Source organism: Pristiophorus japonicus, chromosome 20 (assembly GCF_044704955.1).
Source record: "Pristiophorus japonicus isolate sPriJap1 chromosome 20, sPriJap1.hap1, whole genome shotgun sequence".
In the NCBI taxonomy this organism is placed as follows: domain Eukaryota; kingdom Metazoa; phylum Chordata; class Chondrichthyes; family Pristiophoridae; genus Pristiophorus; species Pristiophorus japonicus.
In genome coordinates, this window is record NC_091996.1 from 12,132,034 (window position 1) to 12,153,138 (window position 21,105).

Below are 21,105 nucleotides of genomic sequence, written 5' to 3' on the forward strand. Positions count from 1 at the left end.
TTTATAAGTGTAGGCAAGGTTTTTCTGAGCGTACAAAAATCTACACTTACTCCATTCGAAGTTAGTTTGGAGTAAGTTTTCACTGCCTAAACTTGCAAAACAGGTATAAATGGCCAGACACGTCCCCTTTTGAAAAAAAAAATCTGTTCTAAAATGAAACTGTTCTAACTCACTAGAACTGGAGTAAACTAAAGGCCGGGAATTGCAATTTCTAAGATACTCCATTCTAAACGAGTTGCTCCAAAAAAATAGGAGCAACTCAGGCCGAATCTTGACCCCATAGAAGGGTCATTTTTGTGCCTGTGAGGAAGTCTGATTTTCTTCAGCTGCTCAGTGTTCGAAATGGATTACATTCCCAGTTTCAAAAAGGAAACAGAAAATGCTGGAAACACTCAGTGGGTCAGGCAGCATCTGTGGGGAGAGAAACAGAGTTAAAGTTCCCGGTCTGTGACCTTAGCATCAGAACGGGTCATCGACCTGAAATGTTAACTCTGTTTATCTCTCCAAAAGATACTGTCTGACCTGCTGAGTGTTTCCAGCATTTGCTGTGTATATTTCAGATTTCCAGCATCCGTACTATTTTGCTTTTGTGCTCCCAGTTTCATTAGAAATTACATCGAGGGGAAATCTTCCCGGTATGTTTCCGATGTAGGTAACAGGCTAACACAGCACAAATGAAATAAACTGTGCATGCCTATGCTGGGAGTCGGAGTACTACCTGTACCGATGGCCCCTGTATTAGATCAACGGTTTGCTTTGTTAGGTGGTGTGCATTACTGAAGACCCCAGAATGAAAACACTGGAATTGCTCCCGAGCGGGTCAGCTGATTTATCGCACAGTAAGCGGTAAAAGACTTGCAATTCTATAGCGCCTTTCACGACCACCGGACGTCCCACAGAGCTTTACAGCCAATGAAGTACTTTTGAAGTGCAGCCACTGTGTAATGTAGGAAAGGCAGCAGCCAATTTGTGCACAGCAAGCTCCCAGAAACAGCAATGTGATGATGAGCATGTAATCTGTTTTAGTGATGTTGGTTGAGGGATAAATATCAGCCAGGACACCTGGAAGAATTCCTCTGCTCTTCTTCGAAATAGTGGCATGGGATCTTTTACGTCCACCTGAGAGAGCAGACGGGGCCTCGGTTTAACGCCTCATCTGAAAGACAGCACCTCCGATAGTGCAGCACTCCCTCAGCGCTGCACTGGAGTGTCAGCCTAGATTTATGTGCTCAAATCTCTGGAGTGGGGCTTGAACCCACAACCTTCTGACTGAGAGGCGACTCACTGAGCCACAAACAACAGGAGGCACAGTTTCTTCAGGGTCAATTTTACTTACCATAGTGGCGGTGGGGTATCTTTCATTTAACATGTCAGCCTACAACGTCCTCAAGGAGAACAAGCTCAAGAGGGTACTGTGGAGTCAGATGCCTGAATCACAATCATACAGTTTGCACTGATGGTTGATTCCCACTGTCATTTTTCAGCTCTTTGATTTTGGGCTAAAATCTTCATTAAATAAAAGTCGAGAGCAATGGAGCCATGTGTGACAACTGCCGGCATAACTCAAGTGCGATAACTCAAGTTGCCTTGAGCATTTTGGGCCAATCGGAAGTCCGAGAATTGGGAACATGCAGAGAATGAAAAAACTCACCTGCGAACTTGACGTGAAACTTATTTTCAGGCTTCAGTATCTGAACATAGAGGGGACAATTTGGGGCAAAGTCCTTCACAGCCCAAGCTCTCAAGATGGTCTGATGATCCTTCAAAGTTTATAAAACAGCCACTGTTAGTCAGATATGGATTAACTAATTAACTGTGATACAGCCTGATGCTATTTGTAACAAAAGAGCAAACTCAATTTTTGTAAATTGTTTTACGAATGCAGCTTATAGATGACACTGAATCCTGACCTAACTCCCACTCCGCCTATCCCAACTTTAAAAGCCCAAACGAAATCAATGATTTAAATGGCATCCATAATCCTCTGTTTAAAAAAGCATCAAGATCCTTTCATGCAATAAATTTACTATTGAATTGAACTGTATGGCTTGGTTTTGGATTCAAGAGTTTATCTAATTATACCCACAGGCAACCAATTGCACTTGTAATTAATGGTGTAGTACTATCCGCTTGCCACCGGGAGCCCTCGGAGAGCTGTGTAAACTGTACTACTCTCTCAAGTGATAGAAAACTTACAATATTTCAATTTACTCCACAGGACCAAAGGATTGGCACAGATGACATTTACAAGATGCAGAGGTCGTGCATGAGGCTTTCCGTTTCTGCAGAAAATCATGGACTGGTGAGAGCAGCAGCAGAAAACCTCTGCTTATGCCTGGAGCTTTCGACCACATACTCGCAGCACAACTAGGACCACTTATTTCCAACTCCGTAACATCAGCCGTCTCCGCCCCTGCCTCAGCTCATCCGCTGCTGAAGCCCTCATCCATGCCTTTGTTACCTCTAGACTTGACTACTCCAACACACTCCTGGCTGGCCTCCCGCATTCTACCCTACGTAAACGAGAGGTGATCCAAAACTCAGCAGCCCGTGTCCTAACTCGCACCAAGTCCCGCTCACCCATCACCCCCTGTGCTCGCTGACCCACATTGGCTTCCGGTTAAGCAATGCCTTGATTTTCAAAATTCTCATCCTTGTTTTCAAATCCCTCCATGGCCTCACCCCTCCCTATCTCTAATCTCCTCCAGTCTCCCGAGATGTCTACGCTCCTCTAATTCTGCCCTGTTGAGCATCCCTGATTATAATCACTCAACCATTGGTGGCTGTGCCTTCTGTTGCCTGGGCCCCAGGCTCTGGAGCTCCCTGCCTAAACCTCTCTGCCTCTCTTTCTTCAAGATGCTCCTTAAAACCTACCTCTTTGACCAAGCTTTTGGTCACCTGCGCTGATTTCTAATTATGCAGCTTGGTGTCAAATTCTTATCTCATAATACTCCTGTGAAGCACCATGGGACGTTTCATTACGTTAAAGGCGCTATATAAATACAAGTTGTTGTTATTGGAGAATAGAACACCCTATGACATGCCAGTCTAAATGGAAACAAGTTGCTTCGATGCTAGACTGTTTTTTTTTTAAAAGTCTTATTTGGTATTCCCATGGAAACAAAAAATAAAGCACTCGGAATATAAAAATACTAATTAGCTACCATCAGTGAGCGGAAGTGGGCAATGCATGGGGTGTCTGTATAAAGCTAAGTGGAAATGTAAATTGTGAGGAGGATGCAAAGAAGCTTCAAGGGGATATAGACAGGTTAAGTGAGTGGGCAAGAACATAGTAAATGGAATATAACATGGAGAAATGTGAAGTTATCCACTTTGGTAGGAAAAATAGAAAAGCAGAGTATTTTTTTTTAAATGGTGAGAGATTGGGAAATGTTGGTGTTCACAGGGACCTGGGTGTCCTTGTACACGAATCACTGAAAGTTAACATGCAGGTACTGCAAGCAATTCAGAAAGCAAATGGTATGTTGGCCTTTATTGCAAGAGGATTTGAGTATGAGAGTAAAGACGTCTTACTGCAATTATACAGGGCCCTGGTGAGACCGCACCTGGAGTATTGTGTACAGTATCGGTCTCCTTACCTAAGGAAGGATATACTTGCTACAGAGGGACTGCAATGAAGGTTCACCAGATTGATTCCTAGGATGGGGGCGGGGGGATTGTCCTGTGAAGAAAGATTGAGGAGACTAGGCCTATATTCTCTAGAGTTTAGAATAATGAGAGGTGATCTCATTGAAACATACAACATTCTTACAGGGCTTGACAGGGTAGATGCAGGGAGGCTGTTTTCCCTTGGCTGGGGAATCTAGAAACAGGGGTCACAGAATAAGGAGTCGACCATTTAGGACTGAGATGAGGAGAAAGTTCTTCACTCAGCAGATGGTGAATATTTGGAATTCTCTACCCCAGTGGGCTGTGAAGACTCAGTCATTGAGTATATTCAAGACAGAGATCTCGAGATTTTTGGATATTAAGGGAATCAAGGGATATGGAGATTTGGCTGGAAGCTGGAGTTGAGTTCGAATATCAGCCATGATCTTATTGTATGGTGGAGCAGGCTCGAGGGGCCGAATGACCGACTCCTGCTCCTATTTGTTATGTTCTTATTAAAGTGCTACACAAGTGTTGCCAATTTTCCAGGATTGTCCTGGAGTCTCCAGGAATTAAAGATTAATCAGCTAGTCACTGCTGCGAGCAACACCTGGGAGAAAAATCATAGGGGCATTAAAAGAAGTGTGTGTTGTTTCTCATTTTCTTTGGAACATTTTCCTTTATCAGTTATAAAAATACTGGAAACGCGAAAAAAAGGCTGTATGACTGGGCGGGGCGATTGGAAATGGGAGGTCATGTGATGAAACCTCCAGGAATACGTCCGACCAAAGTTGGCAACACTATTTCTATCCTTGTGTCAGAGCCCTACGGCATAATGCCGGCCTTACTGTAGCTTGGCCACAGACCAGCTTATTGTAAACCATTTCATCTTGTATTGTCTCCAATACTTTCTTTGTTCCATTCCTGGGATGTGGGCGTCGCTGACAGGGCCGGCATTTATCGCCCATCCCTAATTGCCCTTGAGAAGGTGGTGGTGAGCCGCCATCTTGAACCGCTGCAGTCCGTGTGGTGAAGGTGCTCCCACACAGTGCTGTTAGGGAGGGAGTTCCAGGATTGTGACCCAGTGACGATGAAGGAACGACGATATACTTCCAAGTCAGGATTGTGTGTGACTTGGATGGGAACTTGCAGGTGGTGCTGTTCCCATGCCCCTGCTGCCCTTGTCCCTCGAGGTGGTAGAGGTCATGAATTTAGGTATGAAAGAGACCGATTCAGAGATGGACTGGCCAAGGAAAATATGGGCTCTGTATTTATATTGGGTCTTGCCCCCTGACAAGTGCATTAATATTCACCGTCAACTATCGTCAGAAATGTATTTTTTGAATGGAATACCTAAAGACAAGGAGGTAATGAAAGAAGGCTACTGTTTATCATAATGCTCAATTATATTCATTGCATTTAAGCTTTATAAGTAGCTGCATTGCTGTTTAGCTAAGTAAATACTTTATGTTCAGTTTAGACAAATGTTGCTCAATTTGTTATTAATCATAATCGGTTATGTTTTTTCTCATGATATGCTTCGAGCTTTCTCCCTTTACTTCCTACTATTGACACCTGTATTGTTATATTTTTCTCTTTACTTTTAGCTTTTAGGCAGGAATGCATGGTGGACAACCTCCCCGCCCCCTCCCAGCTCAATGTGAGCACTCGGTCCCGCTCAGCTTTGGCGTACCGCTGCTGTGCGATCCACTTCGTTGCGGCTGCTCAGAATGAAGCAGGCTTCAGCGTCGTCCATCCTGTAACACAGACACACAGTGCGTTAGCGTCCTAATCATTGCAGTACACCCGTGAAACAATTCCCCAGGATTTACTCTCGTGAACCATATTCATAGAACATAGAAACATAGAAAATAGGTGCAGGAGTAGGCCATTCGGCCCTTCGAGCCTGCACCGCCATTCAATGAGTTCATGGCTGAACATGCAACTTCAGTACCCCATTCCTGCTTTCTCGCCATACCCCTTGATCCTCCCTAGTAGTAAGGACTACATCTAACTCCTTTTTGAATATATTTAGTGAATTGGCCTCAATTCAGTGCAATATTCATTCTGCAGTGATGTCACAGTAGCTGCTGAATCATTCACCCCCATGCCACACCCCCCCCCACCCAGCGCACACGGCCTCCTCTTTAAGGGACACCCCAGGCAGATGTCATCGCCCTGCAAAGCGGACGTTGACATTGGTCCGCGCCAACCTCGCGGGGCGCGAAAGGGGCCGGCGCGTACGGCATCACCGGGTGTGCGCCGGCCTAGAGCGCAAATCGCGGGGCGCGCCACTAACTCAAAATCGGCCCCAAAATCTGAGGGGCAATTTCACCCCAGGCACCACTACCGCTCGCCCCCAGGTGAAAAGACAATTGCGCCTCTGTAGCACCTACTGGCGGCACTAACAGGGTGCAAAAAAGGGGCAATTTCGGCCCCTCTGCCTCTTGCAAATCAAATTATTTAACCTTGTCTGAAGTACTGTGCTCCTCTCCTTCAAACTTTTGATGCCTCCTTATCCTGTCTTTGATTCTTCAGGAGCCTTCATTTCTGTCTCAGCTTCTCATTATTTTCTCTTTTACCTGCTCTGCAACTCTTTACAATGGTTGATCTCAGTTTGCCATCTTACTGCTTGCTCTCGTATTAAATGCCAGTGAAGGGATTTTGAATGATTTCTCCTTGTACATTGACTCTACTTTCCGACATGTACAAGTTGCACAAGCTTGGCTTGTAGTCCCTGGAGTACATGAGATTGAGGGGTGATTTAAAAATGTCGAAAGAATTCGACAGGGTTGATACGGAGTAACTATTTCCCTTTGTTGGGGAAAATCAAAGACGAGGGGAAATAATCTTAAAATTAGAGCTGGGCCATTTCGGAACCACGCACAAAGAAAAGTAGAAATTTGCAATCACTTCCCCCACAGGGCTAAATGTGCAAGGAGAATTGGAGCTTTCAAGGCAGAGATCAATAGATTTTTGTTGGGTAAGGGCATCAAGGAACACGGAGCAAAGAGGGGAAAATGGAGTTGGGATGCAGATCATCCATGATCTAACTGAATGACGGAGCAGGCCCGAGGGGCTGAATGGCCTACTCCTGCTCCTAACGTTCTTACGCCTGTTTTTATCTCTCGCCTGGGAGTCCTCCTCAGCTGTCAAAGGGAACCGGAGACCCGACGTCGAGGATTGATGTTGAATCTTTGTGGAATTGCCTTTTCTCTTGTTCAGCTATTCTTGGGATTAACGTTAGGTGGTTACTGGTATTAAATGAAATGTTGATACAACACCCTTGTACACGACCACTGGGTCAGTCGGTTGTCCTGAATTAACTGTTGTCGTGTTTCAAATGGATGTCAGACACAGCTTAATCCAGCCAGATCAGAAAGCAATTTCAACCTGAATTGGTGAGACTGTGGTGAGCAAGAGGATTAATTTAGAGAGATGAGCAGTAAATGAGCACATGGGCTCCATGGCTGAACGCCGCATGGATGAAAGATTTGTCGCTGCTGCTCCCCTCTAAACCAATCTCCCACATGGCAGCTTCCGACATTTAAGGAGGCGAATAAGTTAGCTGTGACATTCAAAAAGGAGAACAGATAATCAGTCAATAGGAGAGCCAGAAAGAAAATTTATTTCATTTTCTCACCACCAATTTTCTCCCTTCCTTGCTGAAGAGCTTGACTCTTTGCTATGGAATAGCTTCACGGGAGTTGGTCACCCTCCGAACACTTCACTTCAGTTGCCATTATTTATGCACCACAGTGAGTGTCAGCAAGTAACTTGATTGCGGAGTGATGGGGCGCATCACAGCTAAGCCCATGGTTCATGTACTATCACAGCATGATCACCACATGCCCTACGAATCCTCCGAGATCTCTGCCCTCCTCTAATTCTGCCCTCTTGCGCCTCCCCGATTTTAATCGCTCCATCATTGGCGGCCGTGCTTTCAGCCGCCTGGGCCCTCAGCTCTGGAGTTCCCTCCCTAAACCTCCCCACCTCGCTCTCCTCCTTTAAGACGCTCCTTAAAACCTACCTCTTTGATCAAGCTTTGGGTCATTTGCACCAAGATCTCCTTATGTGGCGCGGTATTAAATTATGTTTGATAATTGCTCCTGTGAAGCAGCTTGGGACGTTTTACTATGTCAAAGGTGCTATATACATGCAAGTAAACATAAGAACATAAGAAATAGGAGCAGGAATAGGCCATATGGCCCCTCGAGCCTGCTCCGCCATTTAATACGATCATGGCTGATCCGATCATGGACTCAGCTCCACTTCCCTGCCCGCTCTCCATAACCCCTTATTCCCTTATCGGTTAAGAAACTGTCTATCTCTGTCTTAAATTTATTCAATGACCCAGCTTCCACAGCTCTCTGAGGCAGCAAATTCCACAAATTCCTTCTTATCTCAGTTTTAAATGGGTGACCCCTTATTCTAAGATTATGCCCCCTAGTTCTAGTCTCCCCTATTAGTGGAAACATCTTCTCTGCATCCACCTTGTCAAGCCCCCTCATAATCTTATATGTTTCAATAAGATCACCTTTCATTCTTCTGAATTCCAATGAGTAGAGGCCCAACCTGCTCAACTTTTCCTCATAAGTCATTTCCAGAATCAACCTAGTGAACCTTCTCTGAACTGCCTCCAAAGCAAGTATATCCTTTCTTAAATATGGAAACCAAAACTGTACACAGTATTCCAAGGTGTGGCCTCACCAATACCCTGTATAATTGTAGCAAGACTTCCCTGCTTTTATATTCCATCCCCTTTGCAATAAAGACCAAGATTCCATCAGCACAGACCAAGGATTGAATCATACTGTGCATGACTTGGCTAATAACGAGATAAATTAGTTGATCTATCGAGGTGCCAAAAGCATAATGTGTAGGGTCCAAACTTGGGCCACACGTTTTTCGGCACACTCACGTGAGATGCGCCGACTTTCTCGGCTCAAAACGGTGCCAAAAAGAAGTCTCCGGATTCTGGCCGCTCTGTTGAGTCTCCCGGGGCTTGGCGCGTCGATTCCATTGGGGGGGAGCGGAGCTAGGGCCCTGCGCGTGAAAGAGTGCCGGCAGGAGGGCGGAGCTAGGGCCCTGCGCATGCATGCCGGCAGCGCTGCGCATGTGCATTGGAACATTTGCGCATGCGCAGTAGCGAACAACATTGGCAATCGGCCAGTGCCCTGTGCTTTCCCGCCCGCACCTATCCCTGGCTGAGTGGCCTCTCGCACCTGCTGGCCGGCCCGCTGTCCGTTGATTCCTGCAGCCAACAGCCTGTGTCTTCTGGGAGCCCAGCCCAGCCTGCCTGTGTGTTCTGCAAGCCTGTGGCCAGTTCCCTGCGCTCTCCCACCCACACTTATCTCCGGCCGAGTGGCCTCTCGCACTGGCCGGCCTGCTGACTTCCGGGCCCGAGTTTGGAAGGTAGGACTTTAATTTTTATTTTTTATTTCTTCTTGATGGTTTTTATGCTTCTTGAATGTTGTGCTTTGTTTAGTGCTTTGTAAGGTCCTCTCCGCTTCCCTTCCCGCCCCTATCTCTGGCTCCCTTCGCTGATTTCTTAACTCTCCGCAAGAGTTTTCTGTGCGGCCACAAGTGGCCACATACGCTGGCCTAAGTTAGGTTGGAGCAACTATTAGCTGTCCAAGGTGGCTTAAATGGCCAAAATTGGCATAGGTGGCTGGTAACGCCCCATTTTGAAAAAAACTAAACTAAACTTAAAAAAATCCTAACTAACTCACTTACACTGGCGCAAATTGAATGTGCAAAATGGGGATTTTTAAGATACTCCAGAAAAATCAAGTTGCTCCAAAAAAAGCGGAGCAACTCCTGGGCAATTTTGAGCCCTAAATCCCTAAGTTATTGACCCCTAAAGATCGCATGGCTTTCTCTCTCTCTCCTTTGCTTCAAAACACACGAGCGCACCACATCGGTATGGAACACGTCGCTCACTTAGCTCTCATGAGATCCTGGTCTTTCAATGCCGACCCCTGCAGGTAAATGACCCGCTGTGACCAGAGGGGAATCTGTAACACTCTGCGCACTTGCAGATCCATCTCTGTTGGGCACAGGATGACAACATAGTAATCCTGCAACATGGAGGAGATAAAACACCAATTTGTTCAGACGATAAGATTAAAAATAGAAGACGACAAGCCACATATTAACAATGTACTCTGAACAGGCACAACTTGATTTTTAATATGAACAAGATGTCCTTACAAATGCAACATCTGCTGGCCTTATTTGCAGAGGCGGTCATCACAAAAATGCTTACTACCTCCTTGAAGGTAGATTGCCTAATTTGATCCATCAAATTTGAAACATAATTCATAACACAGTGTAGTCTTGCTCTCTGCTGCAGGTAATGATCACAACAAGCAGGTGGTTAACTATTTCAGCAATTTAGGATAAAGGAGCAATTTCTTTGCACCTAAAGCTGCCCATCACCATGTGCTCGTTGACCTACATTAGGTCCAGATCTGGCAACACCTAGATTTTTAAATCCTCATTCTTGCTGTCAAATCCCTCCGTGGCCCTCGCCCCTCCTTCTCCAGCCTGTAACCTTCTCCAGCCCTACAACCCTCATGATCTCTGCGATCATCCAATCCTAACCCCCGTGCTCATCCACGATTTCCATCGCTTCACCATTGGCGGCGGGCCTTCAGCTGCCTGGACCCCAAACTCTGGAATTCCCACCCTAAACCTTTCCACCTCTCTCTCCTCCTTTAAGATGTTCCTTAAAAACCTACCTCTTTGAACAAGCTTTTGATCACCTGTCCTAACATCTCATGATGTGACTCGGTGTCAAATCTTGATCATTGCTCCTGTGAAGCATTTTGGGATGTTTTGCTACGTTGAAGGTGCTATATAAATGCAAGCTGTTGTTGTTTTGTTGACAGAATGCATTATCTTCCCAGCATAGGGACTGTTAACCAATGGAACAGGGATGTAGTGCGACATTAGGCTTGGCACTAAAGCTGGAAGCTGAAAGTGATCTGTGCAGATCCTTAACATGGGCCGAGAGGAACATAAGAACATAAGAAATAGGAGCAGGAGTAGGCCATACGGCCCCTCGAGCCTGCTCCACCATTTAATACAATCATGGCTGATTCGATCATGGACTCGGGTCCATTTCCCTGCCCGCTCCCCATAACCCCTTATTCCCTTATCGGTTAAGAAACTGTCTATCTCTGTCTTAAATTTATTCAATGACCCAGCTTCCAAAGGCAGAGAATTCCAAAGATTTACAATCCTCTGAGAGAAGAAATTCCTCTTCATCTCCATTTTAAATGGGTGGCCCCTTATTCTAAGATTATGTCCCCTAGTTCTAGATTCCCCCATGAGGGGAACCCACCCTCTCTGCATCTATCCTGTTAAGCCCCGTCAGAATCTTACACGTTTCAAGACAGAGAGCGAAAGATTTTCTGATACTAAGTGAATCAAGGGATATGGGGACAATGCAGAAAGGTGGAGTTGTGGTAGAAGATCAGCTGTGATCTTATTGCTGCTAATTATTATGTTCTTATGCTCTCACCCTCATTATTATTGTCAAAAATCAAACAGTTAAAATGACTGATCATCTACTCGCTTGTTTTTTCATGTGTTCCTGTTGCTAAGGTTCTTTTCTTTGAAATAAAAATCTTCACTTTACATGTTTTCCTCTCTTCCTGCCTTTGTATCTCTCTGCTGACCATGCACCAGGAGTATCAATTTGTACTCACCGTTCGAACAAATAATATACCTTTTTATAATATTCGACACGCTATATGGGGAGAAAACACAAAATGATCTCAAAACCAATCTCATATCTTTGAGATCTATTTCTGAATGGAGCAACAGAAAGACTTGGATTTATATAGCGCCTTTTATGACCACCGGATGTCTCAAAGCGCTTTACAGACAATGAAGTACTTTTGGAGTGCAGTCACGATTGTAATATGGGAAGCGCGGCAGCCAATTTGTGCACAGCAAGCTCCCACAAACAGCAATGTGTTAATGACCAGATAAACAGTTTTTTTGTTATGTTGATTGAGGGATAAATATTGTCCAGGACACCGGGGATAACTCCCCTGCTCTTCTTCGAAATAGTGCCATGGGATCTTTTACATCCACCCGAGAGCACAGACGAGGCCTCGGTTTAACGTCTCATCCAAAAGACGGCACCTCCAACAGTGCAGCGCTCCCTCAGCCTGGATTTTACACGCTCAAGTCTCTGGAGTGGGACTTGAAACCACAATCTTCAGACTCAGAGACGAGAGTACTACCCACTGAACCACAGCTGACACAGAGTATTGACAGCGGGGCTGTTCACTTAAGAACGTAACAGATTACAATATCAGCAACTGTGTGAAAATCAGAGGGGACTTTCAATGTCTCCCACGGAGCTACGCATATATGGACCCGTGGATACCTGGGAGTGATTACACGGCTGTGAACTGATCAATAGGTTCGGATGCGTCAGGTAAATTCAAGTAATTTACGACAAGCATCCATGGCTAAAGATTAGAATGCAGTCTTGGGTCGTCTCGGGGGGTGGGGTGGGGGGGGGGAGGTGGGGGGGAGTGGCGGGGCTGTGCTCCTTCTCTCAGTGACAGGACAAGTTAATCAACCAATACAGGTACTGCTCTTTAGCATGTTCTTGAAAAGTGCATGGATACAAGCCCTCACCCTGTCACTTTGTCGCCCTCTTTGTTTGCGCTAGTTTAGTGAAAGACTGTACACACAAAGGAAAAACCATCCAGGTTACCGAGTGGGAAGCCTGTCTAGGCAACAAGGCCGTGGTCGGGTGTGTGAAATCACGGGCGTACCATGGTTGTGGAACCGCAGTGTGCAGCAGTACCATACCGCTGCTGTTATAATTATATAGCATTCATTTTAAGAGGAAAATTCCTTGTTTTGCCCCTGTCCAGACAGCCTGTGTGCTGTGGTATGTTATGACACGCACACAACAACAACTTGTATTTATATAGCGCCTTTAACGTAGTGAAACGTCCCAAGGCGCTTCACAGGAGTAATTGTAAGACAAAAAAAATTGGCACCGAGCTGTGTAAGGAGAAATTAGGGCAGGTGACCAAAAGCTGGGTCAAAAGAGATAGGTTTTAAGGAACATCTTAAAGGAGAAAAGGGAGGTAGAGTGGAGGAGAGGGTTAGGGAGGGAATTCCAGAGCTTTTAGGACCTAGGCAACAGAAAGCACGGCCACCGATGGTTGAGCGAATATAATCAGGGATGCTCAAGAGGGCAGAATTAGAGGAGCCCAGATATCTCGGGGGTGGCGGGGGGGGGGGGGGGGGGGGGGTTTGGGGCTGGAGGAGATTACAGAGATAGGGAGGGGCAAGGCCATGGAGAGGTTTGAAAGCAAGGATGAGAGTTTTGAAATCGAGGTGTTGCTTAATCACATAGGATTAAAACAGGTTTACAATCTCCCTAGAACTGGTTTATAGAGACTCCATTTGCAGAGTTGATTTCTGGGAAATAACAAAGATATAATTGGCTACATATAGTTTATTGACCTATCAAAGTTGAGCCTCAACTCGAGCTTTAAAATATGGATCTCTGATATTCGTGATGTCAACGTTTATACAATAAAGTGTGGAAATGCAGTTTACATTGATCGATCATCACACGAACATTAGTGAACAGAGGAACATATATCCCAGAGTAGTTCGTTTGTGGTGTTTGTTACACAGTATGCAAAAAAAAAACATTAAAAAAAAACTCCTTTATAGTAAGGATAGAAATGACTGCCTATGATTTTATCATTCAAACAATTAATGTCTTTTTCCTCTGTTATTTTAATGACAATATTAAACCATTGGCTTTACACAGAATAACACCTCCGTTAAATGGCAGAGAGAGAAGTTCATACCTGAACATTAACCATTTGTACAATCAGTAATCTCTGCCCTGTATTGAGTTGTATAATCGATGGCTATCATTAAGGAGCTCGAATTACATACTGGGGGAGAAATTCCGGCCTCCCCAGGTCTGTACGGAGTGTGTACGGACTCAGGAAGTCATCGCACAATGCGCATGCGCTGAAAACCGGCTTTTCCGATCTGTCAAGCTAGAGCCTGACAGGTCTTCCATATCTCGGGAGCGAGGACATTTGCAAGGACAAGATGCAGTATTTACCCATATCTTGCCCAGCAAATGTCCACAAAACTCTTGCACCTGATAAAAGCAGGCGTAAGAGTTTTAAAATACACAAAAACATTTTAAAATGAAATTATAAAAACACATTTTATTGATAAAAATCTCCAACTACGGTAAGTTTATTTTAAACCATAATTTTTTAAAAAATTTAAATCGGAAAAATATATATATATTTTTTTAAATACATATTTTTTTTAAACCAAGATGAGGAGAAATGTCTTCTCTCTGAGGGTTGTAAATCTGTGGAATTTGCTGCCTCAGAGAGCTGTGGAAGCTGGGACATTGAATAAATTTAAGACAGAAATAGACAGTTTCTTAAACGATAAGGGGATAAGGGGTTATGGGGAGCGGGCGGGGAAGTGGAGCTGAGTCCATGATCAGATCAGCCATGATCTTATTGAATGGTGGAGCAGGCTCAAGGGGCTGTATGGCCTACTCCTGTTCCTATTTCTAATGTTCTTATAAATAACTTTAATTTAAATTAATAAAAATATGTAGTGTATTTTTTCTATTTTTTTATTATTGGTTTTGTGTGTTTTGGGGGCGGTTTCTCATTCATAATAATGGGAACTCCAACTTACGGAGTTCCCATTATTATGAATGAGAACATACTATATCTTGATTGGCTGCCCAGAGTCATGTGACTGCAGCTCCAGGCCTGCGCACGTCCTGACATGCACGCGCTGCGATGCGCAGTCAGGGGAGGTCTCAGGACCGGGAACTTGTGTGGGAGCAGCAGCTTCAGGTAAGTGCGCTTCTTTTTAAAAAGTTTTTTTTTACTCGATCGCCCGCGGGAAGCAGCCGACCGGGATTTCTGGGCCAATAACTCGAGGCAAGTGCCTGGCTTCTCTTCTGGGAGTCTTGCAGCCACCTACAGAGCTGGGAAATCTGTTGCCGAGTGAAAGGTCACACAGGGATATGGAGACGGACGTCGCCAAATTTTTACCTGAAGCCGGGGATGAGCGTAAAATTCATTGAGGAAATCCATCAGCAGGTCGATCTTCAAGGAGCTGACGCACAGCACGACGTGTTTCTCTGTCTGTGCTCGGTGGCGGCTGTAATTGCCACCGGATTTCTGCCTCTCCATCCACAGGTAAACCAGCTCTTCAAACTGGAGAGAGAGAGACTGCGGTGAGTTTCATAGAATGGGTCACTGGCACCGTCTAAACGGTCACAGCGGCATTTCCCTTTAAATAACCTCAGCTTCGTTTCACTTTTACATACGATGGATAAAGAATTAGGAGCAGGAGTCGGCCATTCAGCCCCTCGAGCCTGCTCCGCCATTCAATAAGATCACGGCTGATCATCTACCTCAACTCCACTTTCATGCACTGTCCCCGTATCCCTTGATTTCAAAAACCTATCGGTCTCAGCCATGAATATACTCAACGGCTGAGCATCCATAGCCCTCTGGGGTAGAGAATTCCAAAGATTCACCACCCTCTGAGTGAAGAAATGTCTCGGCCCTAAATGGCCACCCCTTATTCTGAGACTGTGACCTCTGGTTCTAGACTCCCCAGCCCGGGGAAACATCCTCCCTGCATCTACTCTGTCAAGCCCTGTAAGGACCTTGCTTGTATTGATGAGCTGGAGTTTGACAGATTGCACGTATTGGGAGCGAGGGCATGTGCATGGGCAAGATTGCGGTATTGTTGGGGGGGGGTAATGCAAATTGGTTCAAAGTGGCAGAAAATTAATGCAAATGTGGCATTCCTTTCAAACTCAAGGGAGCTGAAATATTCCTATTTCTTTTCACATCATCACTTGCCAGATGCTCAGATATCTGATTTACAAATTATTATTTACAAATAATAATTTGATCGGAGACAATCAGTACCAATTAGTTTCAACTTCTGTGTTTTAGCAGCCTTGTGTGTTGTTCCCCGAGCTCTCGCCAATGATTTATTTCAACATTTCATTGTTATGGTATTCATTATCAGAATGTGATTGCAAGAGTTAATGGCCTAGAAATCCCAGCCTCCATACAGAGTGTCTACGGACCCACGAAGGCATCGCAAATGTCAGTTTTCAGCGCACAATGCGCATGCGCTGAAAACCGGCTTTTCCGATCTGTCAAACTGGAGCCTGACAGATCGCACGCATATCGGGAGCGAAGACATTTGCAGGGCAAGATTGTGGTATTTACCCATATCTTGCCCAGCGGATGTCCTGAAAACTCTTGCGCCTGATAAAAGCAGGTGTATAGCCTACTTTTACAGGCGAAAGAGCTTTAAAATACACAAATATATTATAAAATAAAATTTTAAAAACACATTTTATTGTTAAAAACCCTCCCCACTATGGTAAGTTTATTTTAAACCATAATTTTAAAAAAATGTAAAAAAAAGAGAAAATATATATTTTTTTAAATACATAAATAACTAATTTAAATTAATAAATGTATATGTGGTGCATTTTTTCTACTTTTTATTAAAGTTTTGTGTGTTTGGGGGCAGTTACTCATTCATAATAATGGGAACTCCAACTTACAGAGTTCCCATTATTATGAATGAGAACATAGTATACCTTGATTGGCTGCCCAGAGCCATGTGACTGCAGCTCCAGGCCTGTGCACGTCCTGATGTGCACGTCCTGACGTGCATGCGTTGCAATGCGCAATCAGTGGAGGCCTCAGGACCGGGAACTCGCATGGGTGCAGCAGCTTCGGGTAAGTGCGCATCTTTTTTGAACTTTTTTACCCGATCGCCCGCGGGAAGCAGCCAACCGGGATTTCTGGGCCAATACCTTTCAGGATTAGAATTTGTTTGATTGGGACCGATGTAACGGGGTATTGTCTCATGAGATATAATTGGTAGATTGGCTAATAACTTGTGTTTTGATGCTTTTACTATATTGAAAATTTAAAATTGATCAGTACTTTCAATGAAACCTATAGCAAGATCTAGACCACTTTAAAAAATAATTCATTGTGAGGTTTGTACAAGCAACAAAAAATTATATGAAAATAAAACTCCAATATATAGGATTGCTGTCGTCTTATACTAAACCTGCACATGTGACCTCCTCCTCCATTGTACCAGCAAAGGTTTTGTATTAATGCCAGGGTCGAGGGTGTAATGTATGTACCTGTGAGTATGCTCACACGTTTGTAGAGCAGTTAAGTTGTGAGTGGCTTAGACACTCACGTGATGTTCACAAGACTCAATAAAACCCCAGCCAGTTGGGTTCGGGGGATCCACGATGAGGTATGCAGTTGGATGAACTGGTAATGTGCATTGTGATTGTTAAACCTTTTGCTAATAAACCAACCAGTTCTTAATAACAATGTGTTGCTATGAATTCTTAAGCAAAGAACCCATGAAGCAAATACATTACAGAGGGAAATTCACCTCATATTTGGCGTACAAATTGGTTCCCGCTGGAACAATCCCTGCGCAGGAACAGGTAGGCCCGAGACACGGCCAATATTGGGCCTAAGGCCTCATTGACATGAAAGCAGCGAGCTGCAGCCACCTGCTGGGCATCCCCCTGGCTATTCGCCGCAAAGTGAATTTCAATATTGGGCGGCTGGACCTCTACTCCTTCAACGGCAGCTGGACCTCTCCTCCTTCAACAGCGATCGGGCCTCCTCCCCTTCAGCGACGACTGGGCCTCTCCACGACAACCTCTGAGGCCTCTTCTCCTCCAGCACGTGGTGAGCACAATGGCTGTAACCACCCTGATCTCCTTCCACTCTGAACAACAGTGGACCACTGACCCTCCCAATGCCTGCCCCGGCCCAGACTCGGATCAGCTGCCATCTCAACAAAGGGCGCTACACTCAGCACCGAGCTTGCGGCCAATATCTCACCTTAGGCTCATACAGCGGAGCCTGATCTCTAGTCGTCTTGGATCCCCTTGCCACTGGACCAAGACCTTGCTCAGCTAAGCCCATGTGATTAGCCGGTGTGCAACGGCCACCCCACGTTAAAAGAACTCACGCACAGGCATCTTCCACTCCTATTGGGCCACTGCTCCACTGTAACGGCCCTCGGGTAGTTCCTGCGAGGGTGGAGGCGATCGGGAGAAGGGCTTCGGGAGAGAGGGCAGCCGAGCGGGGTCCGGAAAGAGCCCTTGGCATCGCAGTGGGGCCAGGTGGAGCACTGCTGCATCACACAGCCCCATTTCAGGTAAGTATATATTTTTTTAAACTTGGTGGCGATCTCCTGCGATCCCCTTCAGGACTACTGGTTAGGCCGCATGTAGACCATATTTCTCTGAATGCGGCCAGCCCAGTGCTTTTAAAAATATATTCATTCACGGCATGTGGGTGTCACTGGCAAGGTGCTGTTGAGCGCCTTCTTAGAACATAAGAAATAGGAGCAGGAGTAGGCCACGTGGCCCCTTGAGACTGCTCCACTATTTAATAAGATCATGGTTGATCCGATCATGGACACAGCTCCACTTCCCTGCCCGCTCCCCATAACCCCTTATCGGTTAATAAACTGTCTATCTCGGTCTTAAATTTATTCAATGACCCAGCTTCCACAGCTCTCGGAGGCAGCGAATTCCACAGATTTACAACCCACATAGAAGAAATTCTTCCGCATCTCAGTTTTAAATGGGCGGCTCCTTATTCTAAGATTTTGTCCCCTAGTTCTAGTCTCCCCCATCAGTGGAAACATCCTCTCTGCATCCACCTTGTCGAGCCCCCTCATAATCTTATACGTTTCGATAAGATCACCTCTCATTCTTCTGAATTCCAATGAGTAGAGGCCCAACCTCCTCAACCTTTCCTCATAAGTCAACTTCTTCTTGAACTGCTGCAGTCCGTGTGGTAAAGGTTCTCCCAATAGTGCTGTTAGGTAGGGAGTTCCAAGATTTTGACCCAGCGACGATGAAGGAACGGCCGATATACTTCCAAGTCAGGATGGTGAGTGACTTGGAGGGGAACTTGGCGATGTTCCCATGCGCCTGCTGCCCTTGTCCTTCAAGGTGGTGGAAGTTGTGGGTTTGGGCCCCCTAGTTACATAAGCCAAGGGCCAAACGCCTGCTTCAGGCAGGGGCCTCTTTTCTGCCTTTACCAATATGTGGGCGCCGCAAGGACCGTGAGCACCACCACCCGCACCCCCCCACCCACCACAAACCGCCCACCATATTGGATGCTTAGGTGTCCATTTTATGCCTGAAAAACAGGTGCAGTGCCATCACATTTCCAGGCCACTGAGTTTACAGGTGCAACAGCCCACATCGTAAGTCGGGAACAAGAGTGTAAATGACGTGAGTAAATCATATTGATCTACAGTATAGCTCCACACCAAGAACTCGTAGTGTGAGACAATGTCCCCGTTAATTTCCTGCATGTTGAGTTGCCAATCTGCCTGTTGTCGGGAACCCATTGCTGAGCCAGGAACATCCTTTAGCTGAAGGGAAGATGAGCGGGGGACAAATCACACTGGATGTAAGATTCAACTTTGGCAGGAGTGCGAAACAGGTAGTAGCGGATCAGCCACTCATTATACAACCCATGCAATTGACTTCAATGGAATGGAAAATTGGGTGGGGTGTATAAGAGCAAGTCGATCCACCACCGCCCACATTCTGCCCCCGCTAAAGTTGAATTTTAACCCCAATATGTCTTGCACACTTTTTTTTTAAAGTGTATTCATTCACAGGATGTGGGCATCACTAGCAAGACCTTTAATTTGTTGCCCATCATCAATTGCCCTTGAGAAGGTGGTGGTGAGCCGCCTTTTACAACTGAATGGCTTGATAGGCCTTTTTAGAGGGGCTGTTAAAAAGAGTCAATTCATTGCTGTGGGTCTGGAGTCACAAATAGGGCAGATCAGGTAAGGGCAGCAGATTTCCTTCCCTAAAGGAACATTAGTGAACCAGATGGGTTTTTACAATAGTCCAGTAGTTTCATGGTCACCATTATGGATATTAACTTTTTATTCCAGATTTATTTAATTAATTGAATTTAAATTCCCCAGCTGCCATGGTGGGATGGTGGGATTTGAACTCCTGTCTCCAGATCAATAGTTCGAGTTTTGTCACCGAGAGCATGCAGAAAACGATTGCAAGCAGCGGAAAGAGCGTGCGGCAAACCAGACTCCCAACTCACGCACCGCTTCCTTCAACATCTGTCTGTCCCACCTGTATCAGAGACTGTAATTCACGTATTGGACTGTTCAGTCACCTAAGAACTCATTCTTAGAGTGGAAGTAAGTCTTCCTCGATTTTGAGGGACTGCCTATGATGATGATGAGTCCAGGCCTCTGGATTACGAGTCCAGTAACATAACCACTATGCTACTGTACCTGTGTTATTGAATGACACTAGTGGCATCCTGGCAGCAGGTGACTTACCCACCTTCTCAGTTGGGCGAATAGTTCGTGGCACTGGTGACTGTCTTACAGGCAACTCTTATACTGTTAGTCGGTAAATAAGTAAACAACATGCTTACAAACGTCCCACTGGCCTGTCTTGTAACATACCTGGAGAGGCAATACCACTAAAGCAACACAGATCATTATGACAACAAGAAGCTGTGAAGGCCAGATCTGTGGTGTCACATCACCATAACCAACTGTGGAGAAGGTGACAATGCAGAAGTAGAGAGATTTGAAAAACGAAAGGTTGTCTCCTGCTCTCTCCAAGTGCTGAATTCCACACGTTCTGTAATGTTGAATGGAACATTTAAAGGTTAACATCTCGACAATACATTATTATTAACATCGAAGCACAATGACGTTTGAGTCAACTTACACAGGAGGCTGATATTTGGCCCAGTTTGGCTCTTTGAAAGAACAGTCATAGAATCATAAAAGTTTATAGCACAGACGGAGGCCATTCTGGCCCACCATTTCCACGCCGGCCAACAAGAGGCTATCCAGCCTAATCCCACTTTCCAGCTCTAGTTCCGCAAGCCTTTAGGTTACGGCACTTCAGGTGCACATCCAGGTACTTTTTAAATGTGGTGATTGTTTCTGCCTCTACCACCCTATCAGGCAGTGAGTTCCAGACCCCCACAACCCTCTGGGTGAAGAAATTTCCCCTCAAATCCCCTCTAAACCTCCTACCAATTACTTTAAATTTATGCCCCCTGGTTGTTGACCCCTCTGCTGGGAAATAGGCCCTTTTTATCCACTATATCTAGGCCCCTCATAAGTTTATACACCTCAATCAGATCTCCCCTCAGTCTCTTCTGTTCCAAGGAAAACAAATCCAGCCTATCCAATTTGTCCTCATAGCTAAGATTCTCCAGTCCCGGCAACATCCTCATAAATCTCCAGTGCAATCACATCTTTCCTGTAATGCGGTGACCAGAACTGCACGCAGTACTCCAGCTGTGGCTTAACTAGTGGTTTATACAGTTCAAACATAACCCCCCTGCTCTTGTATTCTAT

The 21,105-nt window shown here is 45.4% G+C and overlaps 1 protein-coding gene across 1 annotated transcript in view; it reads right to left on the minus strand.

The window, feature by feature from the left end:
* kcnt1b (potassium sodium-activated channel subfamily T member 1b) overlaps positions 1–21,105 on the minus strand; it is a 264,397-nt gene that overhangs the window by 165,322 nt on the left and 77,970 nt on the right. Inside the window, exons 10-14 of the mRNA XM_070863605.1 lie at positions 20,194–20,374; positions 14,703–14,867; positions 9,553–9,689; positions 5,303–5,366; positions 1,652–1,760 (exon numbers count right to left, since the gene is read on the minus strand). Of these exons, the coding sequence (XP_070719706.1) occupies positions 1,652–1,760; positions 5,303–5,366; positions 9,553–9,689; positions 14,703–14,867; positions 20,194–20,374 (656 nt within the window). The remainder of the gene's footprint in view (positions 1–1,651; positions 1,761–5,302; positions 5,367–9,552; positions 9,690–14,702; positions 14,868–20,193; positions 20,375–21,105) is intronic.